Genomic DNA, 17,583 nt, shown 5'->3' with positions numbered 1-17,583 from the left:
TCTATGCTGTTGTTCTTTTTGGAGGTGCTCCGGAGGTGGAAATTGTCCTTCGTACACCAGAAGCCAAGACAAGCACGACAGGGATATGGCCCTTCCTCCTCGAATACACTGACAGTATCATCCAAGTCATTCTGAGCACTGTCTATACAAATGATTCTCTTTGGAGTGCTCCGGAGGTGGAAATTGTCCTTCGTACACCGGAACCCTATTGTCCCTCTACATAATACTACCAACCCTACTATCCAAGTCATTCTAAGCGTCGTCTATGCAGTTGTCCTTTTTGGAGTGTTGCTCGTAGACAGCGTCTATCATACACCAGAACCCCATTCCCCCTCAGCATAATACAACCAACTGTGCCATCTAAGTCAACGCCTCTACCATTGCGCCATTCCGGGTTGATTCAATCGTAGGCAGCGTCCTTCGTTTCCCGCCAGCCAAACGACCACGGAACGGAGAGGAATTTCCGCATCCTGGTTTGCTTCGAGGACTCTCGATGGAGGACACCGAAGAGGGATTTTCCGCTCCCCGACTAGGTTTGATTTGAGTCCGGACTCTCGGCTATTAAGTAGAATTGATGGCTCGTATCCTGGTTCTTTCGATGTCCACTTCTGTGAACTGCGCCTAAATTTTCGGTCCTGTACTGCTTTTGTAGTTGTAAGTCTGGGTAGGAATTCTTTGTAGAACTAGTTGATTGATTGGGAGTGGCGCCGCTCATACGGAGATGAAATTCGTCTACATAGCAAGGTACGTGATCCTTCTTGATTCTTGGCACCTGATGTGAAATTTCAGGACGATTGGAGCACACGCCTAAATTGCAATATTATAATCAACATTCGTTTCTTAGCTGCGAATAACTTTTTCTTTTCTTCTTTTCAAATTCTTCATCTCAATCCTCCCATCTACTCCTTCCGCAACCAAACCACCTTCGACTGATAATCCGTCGTGGCGAAATGAACATTCAACCCCGAATGCATATACGTATTCCCACTATACGTCGCATTGTCCAAATCATTCCAATACCTAGCCTCAGGCTCCAAGCCCTGGAGTTTCAAAGGAGGATTCACGGGTTTGATCATGGCCTGTTGTTGGAAGGCGAGCACTACACTCTCGCTGCCATTCTTGGCGACGAATTGTACTGCGGGCCAATTGTAGTTGTGGTCGGGCAGAGCGAGGCGGTAGAAATCTCCGGAAATGACGAGCGGGTTGATGCGGTCTGCGAGAGTCATGATGGAGGGGATGGCGGCGCTTTCTTCGGCGGAGAGTTCGGAGGGGTTCAGTTCGAAACCGAAAGATCCGCACATCAATGCGACGTGGGCACGGTATTCGATGGAGATGTTGCGATGGGAGAGGCCGTTGGGGACGGCGGAGACGTGGCAGCCCATTGCTGAGGGAGGGTAGACGAGAGAAGTACCCATCTGGATGGTGAGGCGGTCGGAACCGTCGGTGTTGTCTGAAGTCCAGGATTGGGGCCAGTAGTGCAGAAGTCCTGCGTCGAAACGTGCACCTCCCGATGCGCAGCCTTCCCAGAGGACGTCAGGGTATTTGGTTGTCAAGGTGTCGATGACGCGGTACAGGCCGAGGATGTATTGGTGGTCGGCGGCTGGGTAGGGCATTTCGTGGATTCCGCGGTTGTTGTCCCATTTGATGTATTGGATATGGACGGTGTCGATGAGGTTGGAGACGAAGTCGATGATAAAGTCTTGGACTTCGGGGAGGCCAACGTTGAGGACGAGTTGGTGACGGGTGAGGGAGAGGCGGTCTTTGAGTTTCGTCGTGCCGCCCATGACCCATTCTGGGTGTTCGTGATAGAGGGTCGAGTTGGGGTTGATCATTTCTGGCTCGACCCAGATACCGAATCTGAGTGGTTGGTCGGCGTATGGGCCGGTACCGGTGGTGGTGTAGTTGTTGACCTGTGCTACGGTGTTGGCAAGTCCGTGTGGGAATTTGACGGGGTTTACAGTCCAGTCACCGAGACCTTGAGAGTCGTTGTCGCGGGGGTACTTTACGCCAAACCAACCATCGTCGGCAACGAGAAGTTTGATGCCGAGCTCGTCAGCTTCGCCTGCGAGTTGCACGAGATTGGTCTCGTTGATGCTGGCTCCGAGACCTTCCCACGAGTTGAGAAGCACTGGTCGTGTTTCGTGAGTGTAGTTGGAGCGGGACAGGTGATTTTTGTAGAGATCGTGGAATGATCGAGACATGCCACCAACGCCCTCTGAAGAGTAGATTGCAACGGCCTCTGGAGATGTAAAGGTGCCACCTGGTGCAACGCCAATACTGCTGTGGAGCGGGTTCAAGCCGAGCAGGACGCGAATGAATCCGGTCGAGAACCGCTCAGCCGTGGCGGAGAAAGAGCCGGTGTAGATCAGGTTGAAGCCCCAAGCCTGTCCTGTGCTCTCGGTGGTAGAAGGTTCGACCAATGCAAAGAATGGGTTGTGGAGGGCGGAAGAGTAGCCGGCAGTGCTGCGGAAGCTGGTCTCGCCAAAGTCGAGCTTGCGAAGGACACGGTTGGCTTCATGAGACCAATCGCCCTGCAACTCAATCATGTCCAGGTCCAAGTTGGGCAGATCCAGACTGAAGGATGCTGCGTGCTCGATGGTGATGTTGGCCGTTCCATTGTTGTGGATCTGGAAGCTGCGTGCGATTGCGTTGTACTCTGGGAAGACGGAGTACGAGAGCACAGCAGTCACGTCGGAGTAGTTGTCGTAGAGCGTGACCAGAAGGGTGGAGACGCTGCTTTCGTTGCCATATGTGGCGGGCAGTCCTGGGAGCGATGGCTTGCCTGGCACAATCTCGTGAGACTGGTAGAAGAAGGCCGAGAGGGTGTCTCCGTCGGCGTGCTTGATGTGGATGGCAGGAAGTCTGAAGTCGCTGCGGCCCGAGTCTGGGAACTCTCGTCGAGTGATACTCAAGCCATCCGCCCATCCTTGAGTGCTGACCCAGGTTGGCAGTGTGAAATCATCGGCGGGCCCTCCGAAGTGGTCAGAAACCAGGTCTCCAGTCTTCGAGTCGGCATGAAAGAGGTATGAGGCGCCCTTTGCAGTCAGGGTGAAGTTCGATCCGCTGGCCGTGATTGCTTTGCAGCGGTCAGCATGCATTTCTCCAGCATCGCTTCCATCCCAATGTCTGTCTCACCATCCTGGCCGGCAACCAGAGCAGCCAAAGAGGCCACCAACGAAGCTCCACCAAACGACTTCATGCTGCTATATCCCGACTACAGCCTTACCCAAGCCCGCTGCGTGGTGGTGAGCCGTCTTTCAGCAGATATACATATGTACCCTCTCGTCGGTATACACAGGCCCACTGTCGGCAATTGACTCCGCAGCGAGATGGTATGCGGAGAAGGCGGGATGTGGAGGATGCAGTGGTCGTTCGTTCGTTGTCATGGTACATGGGACGTCTGGTAGCAGTCTTGGCCTCTCAGGAACAGGCAGTGATGCTCATCGAGAGCTCACTTTATTGGCCGTAAGCTGCAGCTAGCCTTGTTGTGCCATCTTGGCCGGACTCTTGCCGGCGCTTTTCCGCCCATGTTCAGCATCCGGTCACCGCAGAATCGCGCCATCTCGCTCCCCGTGTCATGGTGATGTTTGTAGGCTTCAATGAAGGTCGAAGCCACCGTTCCAGCGTGCCATTGTTGCGGCGGAAAAACAGGTCGCAGGACGGCAAGGGGTCGGGGCGGAGAACGATGAGTCCCGATGAGTTTTCCGCCATCCTTGCGGCGCCATCTCGGCGCTCCCAATCGTGCGTGCAGAAGGGAGGATTTCGGATTTCCATTCGATCGGCCTTCCGACTTCTCCATCTCCTCCACTGCCACCAAGAAGTGTTCAGCAAGGAAGTCGAAGCCCGAAAGCGGAGATGGTGGAGATGCCACGGGGAGACCAGGATTGCAACAAACACCTCTTCTCGGTCCGAAGACAACCCACGCCGACCGGGCAACGAGAGGTCAATTTTGCGTGATCAGGCGATCGGAGAGAGGGGAGAAGGAAATGGAATCCCCGTGGCCTTCTCGATACTACATCTTCGCGGCAAATGGTTGTTGCCAAGCACTCCTTGCTTGAGAGACATTCATTTCCTCGAACTACGTCTTCCTAATACATCCGCTCGCGCTCGATGCACGCACATACGTTACAGCTTCGAAGACCTCCTCCGAAGCGCTACATCGCCGAAGCATCATACCACCTTCCAACACCCACGCCTCCATCCCCTTCCCAATCGAGCATGACGAAAGAGCATGGCGCCAGGCAAGTCAGCTGGCCTTCTGGCCTAGAAGAGTGACAGTGACAGTTCTACGTCCACATCACACCTCCGCCGGTGCCTCTCGCCGCCGAATCATGAGCTGCGACCTGGGATCAGGCACAGACGCGTGCTTGAAGTCGTACGTCTTGGGCCTGGGTCCTGGCAGCTTCACATCGTAGTTCATCACGATGTGCGCGAGCATGAGCTTCATCTCCTGCGATGCGAAGAACCTGCCGGGACACGCTTGACGACCGTGCCCGAACGACAGGTAGCTCTCGCTCGTCGTGACCATCGCTTGACTGCGCTTCTCGAGAGTCGCCTTGTCACCATCGACCTGCTCCTGATCTCTGGAGAAGCGGAAGGCATCAAACTCGTATGCATTTGGGTAAAAGTGCTCGTCTCGGTGAATGGCGACAATCGGCGTGGCGAGACGAACTCCATGTGGAACTCGCCAGCCGTCTCCAAGATCAACGCCATCCTTCTTCGTGACTTCTCGAAGTGTCCCAACCGTAAAGATGGCATGCAGGCGCATGCTTTCTTTGATGGTGCTGTCGATCCGGAACAGCTCATTCACCACTCCCTTCTGCCATTCTCCCCCGTACGACTTCAGCACACGAGAGCACTCCTCGCGGAGACCTTCCACATACTCGGCGGCACGCGGCGAAGAGTACAGGTCCAGGAGAGCATTCACCATGGCAATGCTAGTGGTGTGGAGCGCGACAACATTGAGTCCGATCAAGCGACGTAGAATCCGGTCTGCGTCCAGCTCGAGAGCATCGTCGCGCGCAATGCACTGCTCAATCACCCATTGTAGAGCGTCATTCTGAGATCGACGGTCAGCCTGGCACCCGCACAACGTCCACCACGCGTCAACTTACATGTACTTCGTCCTGCATACCATATCGTATCCTTTCCACTCTCTCCTGGATGACTGGCACGGCGTGCTGTCTGCAAGCATGGAGAGGTGCCCGCAACATGCGTCGAGCAATCATCGGACCAGCCAGTGGGCGCATCCATTTGGGAAGCATGTTGAGGATGCCGCTCGTCCGGAATGAATATTCCGAATAATGGTTGACGTGCTTCAGAAACTCTTCATTGCGACCTGGGATCATTGATCAGCATTTGCACGACACTGCACATTCATGGCCGGCCTCGAATCACTCACATAGATCTGGTCCGCAGAAGACACGATTCGCCGCTCGACTGATAATACTGGTACATGTCCCGAATGCCGAAATCGTCCTCCATTCATTGCCAACATCGACTTGCCAGTGCTGATCGAATCCCAGTGCCAGCTCAGTTTGGATGTCCGCTGTCATAATCGGCAGCTTGCGGGTGAGTTGATGCTTCACAATACTCAGATGAAATGGGTCTCGAGTAACGTCGTCTTGCATCGTATACCTGGGAGGAGAGAGAACGTCAGCCAGTGCGAGACACTACACGTCAGATCCATCTCCGCAAACTCACTCTATCGCCAAAAACTCCGTCAGCACAATATAGAGATTCGCCTCATCCTCCGATTTCTGGCAAAGTTCCCGCAACTTTTTCGGCGGCAGCAGCAGCAAAGGTTTACTCATGAATTGCGGAATCGCGAGGAAGCTTTGATTATTGAGTCTCTCGTAGTTGGCCATGACCGTTTCGCGCGTGCCGAGAATCGATCGCAAGTGAGCGCGTACGCCTGAGAACCATTCTTTCCGGTACCCGATCCATTCTTGCTTTCGAAACCATCGGGCTTGGACGGAGAAGTAGTTGAGGAGGAGTGATAGGAGGATGTAGGAAATGCATATGCTGGCGGAGGCTTGGAGGAAGAAGTTGGGGGAGCGGGGGAGGTCTAGGGATGAGAGCATTTTTAGTGAGTGAGTGATAGACTGATTTGGGATTTTAGAGAATTCTAAATGTTTTTTTTCCTTCATGAGAGCTTTTATTCATTGCTATCCTCTCCCCTCAGCCTACACACACACACACGAAAAAGTCTTTCATCACCGAGAACAATTGCTAGCTACCTATCACTCCTCCCATCCACCGAGAGCCAGCCTCTGAAGTCAGTGTTTTCCCCCTTTTTCGCCACATTATGTATATCACTGACATCATGATTGAATGGGAATGATGGTGAAGTTATGATAGTGCATTCATTGTTTTGGTCTTGAAGAAAGAAGGTCAACAAAGCTTTGAAGTTTAGAGTCCTGCATCAATGGCTGTGAGGGGAATAATGGAGGGAACCTCGGCTGTGAGTTGATTCGATGGATTTTGTCCCGCTGTTAAAGGAAATGAACGTACTATGAAGGTGGTTGGTTTTGGGGGGGGGGGGGGGGGGGGGGGGGGTTTCTCTTTGTTGGGGTCGGATGGGTGGGTTCCCGGGGGAGAGGTGGAATGGAAGAATCGAGCACTCGCTCGTGCTAATTTGGATTTTCATGATTTGAGAGGAATGGATTTCTTGGCTGCACGGAGAGAAAATTCTCGAGGTGTTCGGAATGGGCAAAAATATCGAGGAGAGTTGGTTGGCTCATCTGACGCGACTTTGATGCAGCTTTTGCGTTGCCGAGGAGGACTGCTATTTATCGGAATGATGATGGACGAATGTTCTTCGAGGGAGGTTTCGAAGCTTCGGGTGTGATGAATGGCTCGGGGTTGGTTCTGTCTACAATGGCCAAGAGAACGGATGTGAGAAAAATCGCGACAAACCTCGAAATTTTCTCGCTTGCTGCAAGAGCTTATTACTGCTTGGAGCCGCGGAGTCCACGGCGAGCAGCCTTACTGATGATCAAGTATCGTTCAAGCCCTGCAGTGCTTGTCCTAGTCGAGCGGAGCGACGGAGTGGCGCTTGAGAACTTTGTCTTGAAGGGTTATATGCTCGAGGGCTATATCGTATCCGCAAGAGTAACTCCGGGTGTTGCCCGTCTACAGTTTTTTTGCCTTTTGGTATTCTCCGTTCTTTTTTTTGGCTAAGTCTTTTGTCTCTATGTCCTTAATCCTTGCTGTCCTTGCTCGCTCTTTCTTTGCCCTTTTACTGTTTAAGGTCGCTGTAGATTATGGTTTGTTTTGCTATAGAAGGCCGCTATAGGATGCTTGCGGAAGAGGTAGGCATAGGGTAAGGGGTGTCGTATCGTGCGGTGCTGGTCGTGTCGTATAGTGCTGGTCGTGTCGTATCGTGCTGGTCGTATCGCATAGTGGTATTGGCTTTGTTGCATTTACTATTGTGTAAGAGTATAGCCTAAGGTTAAATAGCACGTAACTCGGATTCGATTTTAGACTAATTAGAGGGCTCGGTTAGTTTTGCGGGCGTATCTTTGAGATTCAGCCTCCCTATACTATACGTATACGTTATTAGCACTGATCTAATATGTTCTTGAGCGCCACTCTAGACTGATAGACTTCTTATACAACTCTCGTCGCAAGCTCCTCGAGTTGCTCTAGGTACCTACTAGTCTATCGCTCCGCTCGAACAAGAACTTCTAAACGAGGAGCACATCCGAGAATCCCAGAAGCGGTGCATCTTACAGTAGTATATCGAAGAATACGACGGAGTAGGATGATACGCTAGCTGTTGGCTGTTATAGCCACGACCGCAGCAGGAGATGTCATCGGATTCTGCGAGCACCCTAGAAGAAGTTTCGTCGAAGTTTCTATAAATGCCTATTTGTTCGTAATAAGCCCGGTCTCTCGATGAACTCTATACCAACATCTAGCAGGGTTCTGCGCCAAATTGAGACTAGAATTTGCTGCGGCCGAGATACTGCGGGGAAGCCCTGTTGTCCGCGAGGCTGTCGTGCCTGTTTAGGAAGCTTGACTGTGTTTACAGCCTGTAAAATAGGCCTTTAACTTTTCGTAAAAGCTAAGTTTAGATTCCGTATTCTGCTTGTGTCGATGCATACGGATCACGGAGAAGGCATTTTCGGTGGAATGAATGCGATTGATACGGATGCGCTTCTCGTGAAGCCATATAAGAATCCTTCAGATCCTACAGACTGACGGTACCTCATCACTCAGCAAGCAACAGCAACAGCAGCAACAACAACCAGAACTCGGCAGCTTTTGAAGAAACCTTCGCATTCAAACACCACTACAACACAAGACCTCACCTCAAACCAACCAATAGTCCTTTACCCTCCAAAATGAAGCCCACTACACCAACCATCCTCGCCCTCCTCGCCTCCCTCACATCCTCCCTCCCAACCAAATCCCAACGCGACACAATAATCATCCCGGAAGCCCAGCTCGTCCAAGCCCGCGCCTTCGCCTACACCTACTACACCGACGCCACCTTCCGCCTCGACATCTCCGGCAAACCCTACTACACCCCCACCAACACTCTCAGCTGGCCCGACTACGCCGCCTACGTCCGCGCTTATGGCAACTACCTCTGCTCCCTCCAATACGTCGCTTACTGCGGCGACCAACCCACGAATTTCGACCGTTTCGCTCGTCGTCCGACGTGTTGGCAGGATCCCGAGTATTACAATTCTGTTGCGGATGCTTGGAGGAATCCCGCGGACTTTTGGGGGGCGAGACGCGTGGATCCCTATACTGGGGAGGTGTTTACGGGCGGGTTGGTGCAGTGTAAGACGGATGCTGTTTCTGGGGGGCAGAGTTGTGTTGCGTGAGGGGGATAGGTGGTAGGTTGGGGAATGGAGATAGAGATAGAGATGGATTGATGAACGGGTTGCAGAGATAGATAGATCTAGATGGCTTACCTGCTACGTGTGAGCTTTATGAATCTTCACGACTAATGCTAATCTGCATACTTACGACTATGTATTTTTTTGGAATCTTTGATTTTGATTTTTTTTTTCATCGAATCGAATTACTTGTGTATCGTCGCATTCCAGTAGAACAGCTGGACATCGTCCTGATCATCGGCTGTTACGATCTCCCAATGCTTGCCTCGTCCTGGATTGGAAGAACAATAGGTACCTCACAGTGATCGATTTGACGGAGGTAGGCATCTGCTATTTTTTCCCCCGATGCCTAAGAAGTGTACGCTATTACATCATGCGTGGCTTACAGACCTGCTTCAATAGCATGCTAACTCTTGCTGGTCGATATGAATGAGTCTTCTCCTCTTGAGCCATCCTAATCTTCCATGGCATACGAATCGAGGTGGAATAGGCGATCTGCCTGCTTATCAGATTTAATCGTCATGTCACACCAGCTGTACTTCTTATCAAGCCATGTACAAGATAAATGCTGATTCACTAAGATCCTGAGAGCCATTCCTGCCTCCATCCTATTGAATAGAAGGTACAGTACACTTGTGCAAACCGGGACAGAGACAGCTGTGATCTTCCTCGGGGTGTAGGACTCGAATTTGACCAGAATACGATGACTCCAATGCCCTCGCCTTTGAGCCATCAAATGAATGCTGCAACAATTGCAAGCATCTGATTGACTCCTGCGAATCGAGGAATTGGCTCCGCAGGGCGTGGCGTCGTCTCGAATGTAACGCGGGTTTTCCAGACTTCCCATATGTCATCTTTTTGAAGTGGGCTTGCTTCCGCCTGGGTAGTGGAGGTTAGGTGAATTTCTTCTGATGGCCTTTGAGTGTCTCTGGGGGTTTTCGCGGCCTCGAAGCCTTCGGTGTTCGTTTCAACCTGGTGAACAGTAGAGACGCCTAGATCTAGGTCAGAAATTCTCAGTATGGTCCACAATCTTCGTAGGGCGCTTCCACCGTGGTCTCCTCTCCGCCGAGCATCCGGGAGCCGAAAGCCACAGTCCTGCCAAGCAAACAGAACTTTCCACTCTTCCTCCTCCATCCACATCAACATCACCTCAAAAATCGCATGTCCCGATCTCATCTCCAACTCCTACGATCTCCCACACATCAATCCCACGTGGTGAACACACCTCGGCTGACCACAAATCCCACCACGACAATTGCCAAGTGAACATCGCATGGTCCGGTTGCAGCTGGTCGACTTGGCCAGCTGCACGCCGAGAACGCCAACACCCCTCTTCATTGGAACGCGTAGGTGCTCGCGCGGTAGTGCTGTCGAATCGAGAAAAAAAGCTGCCGTGGACCGGAAGAATCTGATTAGATCTGATGGTCGCCAAGATGCATGTGGGGATTATGGCCACGCTTGATGCTCGCGTGGGTGCGCATGGAGTCGTATTGTGGCGTTCAACACAGCATGCTTACTAGCCGGCAATCACGAGAAGGTAACAAAAGCAGAGGAACGTTTTCTTGGGCTGTGGCGGCGTTGTGTGTTCAAAAGGACTCCCCTTCACTTCACTCCCCATCTCATCTTATCTGATCCCTTCCCATCTACATCTACATCTACCCTGTCCTGTCCTGTCCTGCCAAGCTATGGGTCTTTTCCGTCTCAGCAAGGTCAGACAGGACCCTACTTCGGGTCAGCCTGAGATCAGACGACAATCTGGCGACGAGAAGACAGGTGCTGTAGCTGCGACTTTTGTCGATCAAGAGCATTCGCAGGAGATCGCTGTTACGCCGTCTCAGGATAGCGACAACGAGGATGAGTTGGTTCATAAAGATATGCAGCGTGGAGTGCAGAAGATGGAAGCTCTGGCTCAGGTGTGGCCCAAATGGGCACTGTATGCGACATATGCTTGGTATGTGTTTTGCTTGCCTGTGTTGGAAGAATTTGGTGAAGATAGACAATGCTGACGTTTTCCACGGGGTCTGGATCATCTACTTCATCGATGCGCTTGAAGGGCCTGTAGGCTGGACATTGGCGCCTTACGTGACCAGCGACTTTCAGCTTCATGGCCTGACCGCTATCACCACCGTCGTGGCATCTCTGGTCGGTGGTCTCTTTCGCCTTCCGCTTGCGAAAATCATCGACATTTGGGGACGTCCAGAAGGACTGGGGTTGATGGTTCTATTCATGACCATCGGTTCGATCATGATGGCCGCCACGGATAGTGTGCAGATGTACTGCGCTGCAGAGGTCTTCAGTGTGACTGGGTGAGTGAAAGAAAATGCAAAAGAAGGCCGATACACGCTAATCCATGCGCAGTGGCAATGGTCGCAACTACATCCTGAGCGTTCTCCTCGCCGACACATCCCAGCTCAAGAATCGTGGTCTCATCCTCGCCTACATTGCATCACCATACATTATCACGACCTTCACCTCGGGCTACTTCGCCGACGCAATGCTCAACGGACCGGGCTGGCGATGGGCGTTCGGAATCTTCGCCATCCTCCACCCACTCCTCAACCTCCCACTCTTCTTGCTGCTCATCTTCTACCAGAACAAAGCCATAAAGATGGGTCTCGTACCGATTCGCGAGACCGGACGCTCCATCCCGCAGTCGATCAAGTACTACCTGGTTGAATTCGACATCTTCGGACTCTTCCTGATCGTCTCCGGTCTTGCCATCTTCCTGCTGCCCTTCAGCTTATACTCCTATCAAGGCGCAACGCTAGCAGAGCAATGGTCCTCAGCTCTCGTAATCTCCATGATCATCATCGGATTCATCCTAATCGTCGCCTTCGTGATCTGGGAAGCAAAATTCGCCCCCGTCACATTCGTCCCATACCACCTCCTCAAAGACCGAACCGTCCTAGGCGCATTCTTCCTCGCCGCAATCCTCTTCATAGAATTCTACATCTGGAATTCCTACTTCACCTCCTTCCTGCAAGTCGTCCCCAACCTCGACCTCGTGCGCGTCGGCTACATCAGCGGCATCTACAGCATGGGATCCTGCTTCTGGAGTTTCGGCGTCGGAGCCATCACTCGATATACCGGAGACTATAAATTCCAAACCCTACTTTTCGGCATGCCCATCACAATCCTCGGCGTCGCTCTCATGATCGTCTTTCGACAACCGGACGTCAATGTCGGCTACATCGTCATGTGCCAAATTTTCATCGCCTTCGGAGGCGCCGCGCTAGTCGTCGGACAACAGGTCGCAGTCATGGCCGTGACAACCCATCAATACGTCGCCGTCGTCCTCGCGATTTTGGCAGTAGGTTCTTCCATCGGTGGTGCGATCGGTAGTACTATCGCCGGTGCCGTCTGGACGGGGACTTTCCCTGCTGACCTCGCTCGCCTTCTTCCTCCGGAGACTGTCGCGAATTCTACGATTATTGCGGGAGATATCGCCACGCAGCTCAGCTATCCTGTCGGTGACCCAAGTAGAATCGCGATTCAGCAGGCTTATGGGAATTCTCAGAGATATATGTTGATTGCTGCGACTGCGATTGCGGCTCTGGGGTTCCCGGCTGTGGCTGTGTGGAGGAATGTTGATGTTCGGCAGAGGAAGCAGGTTAAGGGGAGGGTGTTTTAGGGTTCTCATGCCAAGGTACAGTTAGCCGAAGTGTCGACACAATCTCATGCGACTGATTACTACAGAATTTTCCTCGGCAGGTTGAATGAACCAAATGCTTTTCTATGGCTTTCTTTCTTCCTAATACCGTTGAAATGACCTTCCTCATAGGTGAATCCATTCTTCGTTTTCCATTACTGTCCCGACGACAACGGAGTCGGAATTCATTCAGCTATAGTCATCGGGAAATGCACGACACTGAACGAAGACCAGCAAGGCTAACTTGAAAGCTAGCTTATGCTGGTTCAACGTCGACCGCGGACTAGAGATAAGCGGCGCAGTGCTCCTCATCACAGTGGACCGTCAACCCGGGTATCTTTCGAGAAGGCGGTACACAGTCCAACGCGGCCGCAGGAAAGCTTTGCACCGCGCTGCAATGCCATTCATCCAAGCTTTGTGACATCCAATATCTCTACTCCATCACATCCTTCAGCGAGTGTATCGACTTTTCAACACTCGGCCTTCCTGAAAAACTCATAACCACCGCCTCAACATCTGAGATCCCATAGCGGATCACCGAGATTGGGGTTGACCGTGCTGAAGGAAATCTCATTCGGATTCTTCTTGCTGTCATCCAACGTGAACCACCACGTATCGTGCTTGCCGAAGATCGAGCACCCAACTTCGTGCCAATATCGCTGGGCGTTCTCAATGGAAGCGACAGATTTGCCAAAATCGTTGGGCCCTTGAATGGGCCAGCCGGTCTGCAAATTGTTAGTCAGTATGGTCCATGCAATGCCGATGACCGGCTCATGCTCACCTCGGTGATCTTCACCTCCTTGCCCTTTGATACGGCCACAGTCTTGTCGTAGGATTCTTGGAAAAGCTGCTTGGCATTGTCGATGCTGTTGATGCCAGTGTCTTTCTCATAATACGGATAGCCATCAAATCCGATCCAATCCACGGCGTCGATGACGGGAAAGTTGGTACCGTTGACCCAAGCCGTCCATGTGTCCACATGACATATCTGCGTGCCTTCCGCAGCCGTACCTTTGATGGCATCTCGTGTCTGCTTGATGTACTCGACAAGCTTCTGCGGCTGTTCACCAGCGCCAGCCTTGTTCGCAATCCCAGTGGGCGTGATGCGATACAGGTCCTCGGATCCCACACAGATCGCATACACAATGTCTTTCCACTCTGTCCCGTGAGCTGTGATGGCTTTCTTCAACGCTGCTAGCTCTTTGTTGAATGCATCCTGCCCTGCACTGGCCCACATTCCCAGTAATAGCTTCGTCTTCGTCTCAATCGCGGGCTGAAATGCTTCGACCGGCTCGCTATCCGTCTCGCCCTGGATCATCGTAAACAGGCGAGCGGAGGTGAAGGGTGCTGCGACAGGCAGACTGTGCATTCTCTCAAACTCCGCCTTGAAATCTGCTGCTCTTTTGAGGCCGTTCGGTCCATATCCGCCGGAATTAAAGCCTTTCAAGGCTTGAGCAGCTACCGTGCTGGCGATGAGGAGGGTGTTCAGAATGTGCATCGTGACAAGCGAGTGGGAGGATGGCTAGAGAGCGAGCGTTTGTGCTCTGTAGGGAGCGGCATATATCAAAAATGCCAAGTTGACGCGTTGACTCCATCCTGGTCTCTACACGAGGTGGTTTATGGGACTCGGAAATCGAATTTAGCAATGCTGAGCAAACCTTGATCTTGGGACTGGGCTCCCTTGTCAGTTGCGTGGTGTTCAAGGCAAGGCAAGTTTCTGCGAGCTCTCAGAGTCAGCAGTCTCGCGAGGGGCCGTGACCTCCGTGTATAGCGTAGATATGCAACGCGAACACCGACACTTCACCTTCATTCTGCTGCGGATGACCTGACGACCTTGCACAGCAAACCGGGAGTTCAACACCTGTTCTTGTTACGAACGAAACGCTTCCCTCTACGAGCAAGCAAGGCCCTTGATCGGGACTTGAGCCGCATCGGCCATTTCGTCCGCGGCGGCCATTTTGTCAAGCAGCTGGTGTCGGATCTTGCTGACGTTTGCAACACATCGAGAGCATATGGTTCGTCCTTTCTCGTGCGGTGGTAACTTATGAGCCCGGAAAAGACGGACGAGAGCAACTTCCGGATGTCGTCGACAATTGGATGGGGAACAGATACTGTTGTATGTCAAAGGTTTTTAGCGTACCACTTCTTTGGGTTTCCGCGGGACTGTCTCACTACAGCGTCTGAACACCTCGGAAGGCTATCAATTTCTCCCCAAATTCTGACTAGCAGGGGTTTCTGCCAATTGAAGTCGACAGTTGCCTGGTCAAGCTTAAGGCCTTTAGCCCTCCGACGTGTTCAGACGCTGTATTCCGGCTAAGGAATGTCCCGATTATTAGGCGTATAATAGGACCCACCAAATATACGGAAATGCTCGGTTTTAGTATGTTAGCTCGGTTTGCCTAATTAGGCTATATTGTTGTCGCAATTAGACTAGTATAGCGACTTCTAAGGTGTTATTAGTTGCTATCTATAGCTTCTTCTTCGGCCTCTTAATAGCTCGTAGCATTATCGCCGCCTTTAGTCGCTTACGCTTACTATTGCTACTATATTTATTAGAAGTCCGCCTCTTGCCTACTACCTCTTATATAGCGTTATTATTATCTAACTAAGGGAAGTCTTCTACTACTTCTAGGTCTTGTTTTAATAGCGAAGCCTCTCTTGCTAGCGCTAGCGAAGTAAGGTCTATAAACTTAGCTATTTCTTCGATAGTATCTAAGTCGAGCGGCTAAGCCGATTATATAGATAAAAGCGCCTCGCGCGGCTACCGCGGCGGCTTAGAAGGTAAGGGTCTAAAGGGTAGCGGACTCGGCGTAAGAAGGTCGATTACGTATAACAGTCGGATTAGTAATAAGACTGTCTTATTAAGCGGTAGAAGATTGAACGCTCGAGGCCTATATTTAGTCGCTACTAGAGGTAGTAGCAGTAGCGGAAGCGTTAAATAGCGAGCGCGCGTTAGAGTAATAGGCACTAGCTATAAGAAGGGTTATGTTAGTAGGTAGATAGGGTAGTAGTGAATTAGTTTAGTATTCGATAGAGATCTAGGAGGAGAGGGAGGAAGGTAGGAGAGTTAGCCTAACGCTAAGCACTAAGCCCTGCCTAAGGCATTAAGACCCTAGCTTTACTCGGCCTAGTTATATGCTAATTACGTGTAGCCTCTTTGGCCCTAACACACGCTTCCCTTCTAAAGGCCGCGCCCTCGTAGCCGGTCTTTGTTCTAGTCTCAACCCCTATTGCTGCTAACTTAGCAGGTCTAATAAGCCGCTTAGTCCGCGCTAAATTGAACACTCAACTACCTAATTACGTAACTATATTAAACCTCACCTTCTAATACAATGTCTAACTCTAACTGCGCTATCCCTATATACAATAAACTATAAAGTGATATATATCTACAAGAATTAAGGGCCTTCGACTAATTATAATACGAGCGCGTCTTCCCTACTATAATAGGTAGACGTACGAGGTATTGCAGCCCTGCCTCCGCTCTACGTAATATCGTACCGAGTTCTTTGCGTCTACTCTTAAAAGACCTAGCTATGTCCGCTTCCGAGGGTTGTTCTTATTGTTACGAGGGCTATTATTGTTCGTAGTTTCGCTAGCCCCAATTAGCTAGGTTTAGTAGCCTTTAATTGTCAATCTTATCTTATCCTTTCCGAAAAAACACAGCTCGTCTAGTTTCTATAGGTAAAGGCTATTATAAGTGTAGTAGTAGAGGTTCGCCTCGCTTAAAGGGTTAGATAGATCGAGGAGTAACCTATTGTCCGCAAGATCGACCCTAGCTAGCTTAGCTCTATAGTTTTGCCCTTAGTTAGTCTATTAGTCGCTTAATCTTTTAACTTAGTTAAAGTTTTAACTTGGCTTCAAAGTTTTAATTAAACCTTTAATAGGCTCAATCTTTTAACTTAGCTAGTACAGTGCCTTAGGCTCGTAGTACAGGTAAGGTTGTGCCTACGGCGCAGCGATAATAGCAAGTAATGTTAACAATGGCGGCGCTAGTCGTCTTAGCGCTAACTTTACCTTGCTTTCAATTTCCTTCTTCGACTAATAATACACTCGGCAACACCGTTACTAACATAGCCGCGTTAGCCGCCGGCGCACTGCCAGCTCGTAGCGCGATACTATTACCTTTATTACCGTTATTCGTACGCGCGCGCGCGTCGCCCTTATCGAACGCTTAGGTCTCGAGGCCTCGATAGAATAAAGAATAAGAGGGGGACCTATAGGGCGCATTAGGGAAGAGGTAGAATCCTTAAAAGAGCAGGCAATTAGTTAACGCGTCGTAGTGCGCCTAGTATAGTCTTATTGTCCTTTGTTGCTAATAATTGCTTGCCTCTAATTAGTTAGCTAATAGCACCCCGGGGGTGGCATTGTCCTAGGCTTAGTAGTAACATTATAGGCACTATAAGCTCTTAGCCTTCTTCGTATTCTTTACGCTAGTCTAATACTTATCTAACAACTTAGTTATATCCTCAAACGAGTCTTCAGCCTCCTATAAGTCCTATTTAGGTAAATAGCCTTACTATCTTAATAGGTACTCCTTCTTGCCTTGCCTAGTCCGGTGCTTTAGAATACGTTCTATAGACTACAGTTCCTCACTATCCGCTAGTATGTCTTTATATTTAGTAGGGGCTTCTTTATTAGAGTCTCCGCGGTAGTAGTATAGTTTAAGGAGGGAGATATAGAAGGTGTTATAGATAGTGTAGTGTAGTAGGAGCTATAACTAGTAGGCCTATGCGGAGGAGCTCTTAACTTCTCGAATGCGGAATAGACTAATGTATCTTAGTGCGAGCTTAGGCCTTATTTTGCTATTAGGGGATAGGTGCTTGCGGATACGGAGGTTCTTAGTGCTTAGCATAACTATATCGCCTTGCTTAAAGGTTATCGGTGTATAGTGTTTGTCGTAATAGGCCTTCTAATAGGCCTAGGCCTTCGCTAGTTTGTTAGCTATCTTAGCGTAAATCTCTCGCATCTTTTAAACCCTCTTAATAGCCGCTAGTGTCTTAGGTGTTAGTACTTGACACGCTTCCCTTTCCTTGCGCTCGGCCTCGAGCGATAGGGGGTCTTGTAGCAGCGCAGGGTTGC

At 50.8% G+C, this 17,583-nt stretch overlaps 6 protein-coding genes across 6 annotated transcripts; 3 read left to right on the top strand and 3 right to left on the bottom strand.

Moving 5' to 3' along the window:
• Positions 1-796: 796 nt before the first annotated feature.
• MYCFIDRAFT_156284 (glycoside hydrolase family 36 protein) lies at positions 797-3,098 on the bottom strand (the record flags this gene model as incomplete). Its single annotated transcript, XM_007931300.1, has 1 exon — positions 797-3,098. One exon carries the CDS (start codon positions 3,096-3,098, stop codon positions 900-902), a length of 2,199 nt encoding a protein of 732 aa, XP_007929491.1. The 3' UTR covers positions 797-899.
• A 1,199-nt stretch (positions 3,099-4,297) lies between these two features.
• Positions 4,298-6,083, bottom strand: MYCFIDRAFT_141937 (uncharacterized protein; the record flags this gene model as incomplete). The annotated part of the gene is made up of 4 exons (XM_007931299.1): positions 4,298-5,077; positions 5,121-5,338; positions 5,402-5,637; positions 5,704-6,083. 4 exons carry the CDS (start codon positions 6,081-6,083, stop codon positions 4,298-4,300), a joined length of 1,614 nt encoding a protein of 537 aa, XP_007929490.1.
• A 270-nt stretch (positions 6,084-6,353) lies between these two features.
• On the top strand, positions 6,354-8,047 carry MYCFIDRAFT_177535 (uncharacterized protein; the record flags this gene model as incomplete). The annotated part of the gene is made up of 13 exons (XM_007931298.1): positions 6,354-6,359; positions 6,390-6,409; positions 6,439-6,467; positions 6,501-6,629; positions 6,658-6,729; positions 6,764-7,006; positions 7,034-7,068; positions 7,367-7,417; positions 7,588-7,640; positions 7,711-7,723; positions 7,794-7,855; positions 7,945-8,002; positions 8,036-8,047. 13 exons carry the CDS (start codon positions 6,354-6,356, stop codon positions 8,045-8,047), a joined length of 783 nt encoding a protein of 260 aa, XP_007929489.1.
• A 170-nt stretch (positions 8,048-8,217) lies between these two features.
• MYCFIDRAFT_212087 (uncharacterized protein) lies at positions 8,218-8,990 on the top strand. Its single transcript, XM_007931297.1, has one exon. It carries the CDS (start codon positions 8,349-8,351, stop codon positions 8,835-8,837), a length of 489 nt encoding a protein of 162 aa, XP_007929488.1. The 5' UTR covers positions 8,218-8,348; the 3' UTR covers positions 8,838-8,990.
• Positions 8,991-10,636: 1,646 nt separating this feature from the next.
• On the top strand, positions 10,637-12,591 carry MYCFIDRAFT_54088 (uncharacterized protein). Its single transcript, XM_007930656.1, has 3 exons — positions 10,637-10,807; positions 10,845-11,158; positions 11,211-12,591. The coding sequence occupies exons 1-3, from the start codon at positions 10,727-10,729 to the stop codon at positions 12,481-12,483; spliced, it is 1,668 nt and encodes a 555-aa protein (XP_007928847.1). The 5' UTR covers positions 10,637-10,726; the 3' UTR covers positions 12,484-12,591.
• Positions 12,592-13,010: 419 nt separating this feature from the next.
• MYCFIDRAFT_118560 (glycoside hydrolase family 17 protein) lies at positions 13,011-13,990 on the bottom strand (the record flags this gene model as incomplete). Its single annotated transcript, XM_007931296.2, has 2 exons — positions 13,011-13,226; positions 13,283-13,990. Coding segments are annotated over 2 exons (924 nt in total), but the record flags the coding sequence as incomplete, so codon positions are not given.
• Between the last annotated feature and the right edge of the window lie 3,593 nt (positions 13,991-17,583).

Source organism: Pseudocercospora fijiensis (assembly GCF_000340215.1).
Source record: "Pseudocercospora fijiensis CIRAD86 unplaced genomic scaffold MYCFIscaffold_7, whole genome shotgun sequence".
NCBI classification, from domain to species: Eukaryota; Fungi; Ascomycota; class Dothideomycetes; order Mycosphaerellales; family Mycosphaerellaceae; genus Pseudocercospora; species Pseudocercospora fijiensis.
The sequence above is the reverse complement of the archived record's forward strand: the minus strand, read 5'-3'. Positions and strand labels throughout refer to the sequence as shown.

Excerpts from the sequence above, each read along its gene's own strand:
- MYCFIDRAFT_212087 (XM_007931297.1), top strand. The coding sequence starts at position 8,349 with ATGAAGCCCACTACACCAACCATCCTCGCCCTCCTCGCCTCCCTCACA.
- MYCFIDRAFT_54088 (XM_007930656.1), top strand. The coding sequence starts at position 10,727 with ATGCAGCGTGGAGTGCAGAAGATGGAAGCTCTGGCTCAGGTGTGGCCC. Across the intron at positions 10,808-10,844 it reads ATGCGACATATGCTTGGTAT|ATAGACAATGCTGACGTTTT; the intron begins GTGTTTTGCTTG and ends AATTTGGTGAAG. Across the intron at positions 11,159-11,210 it reads GAGGTCTTCAGTGTGACTGG|TGGCAATGGTCGCAACTACA; the intron begins GTGAGTGAAAGA and ends ATCCATGCGCAG.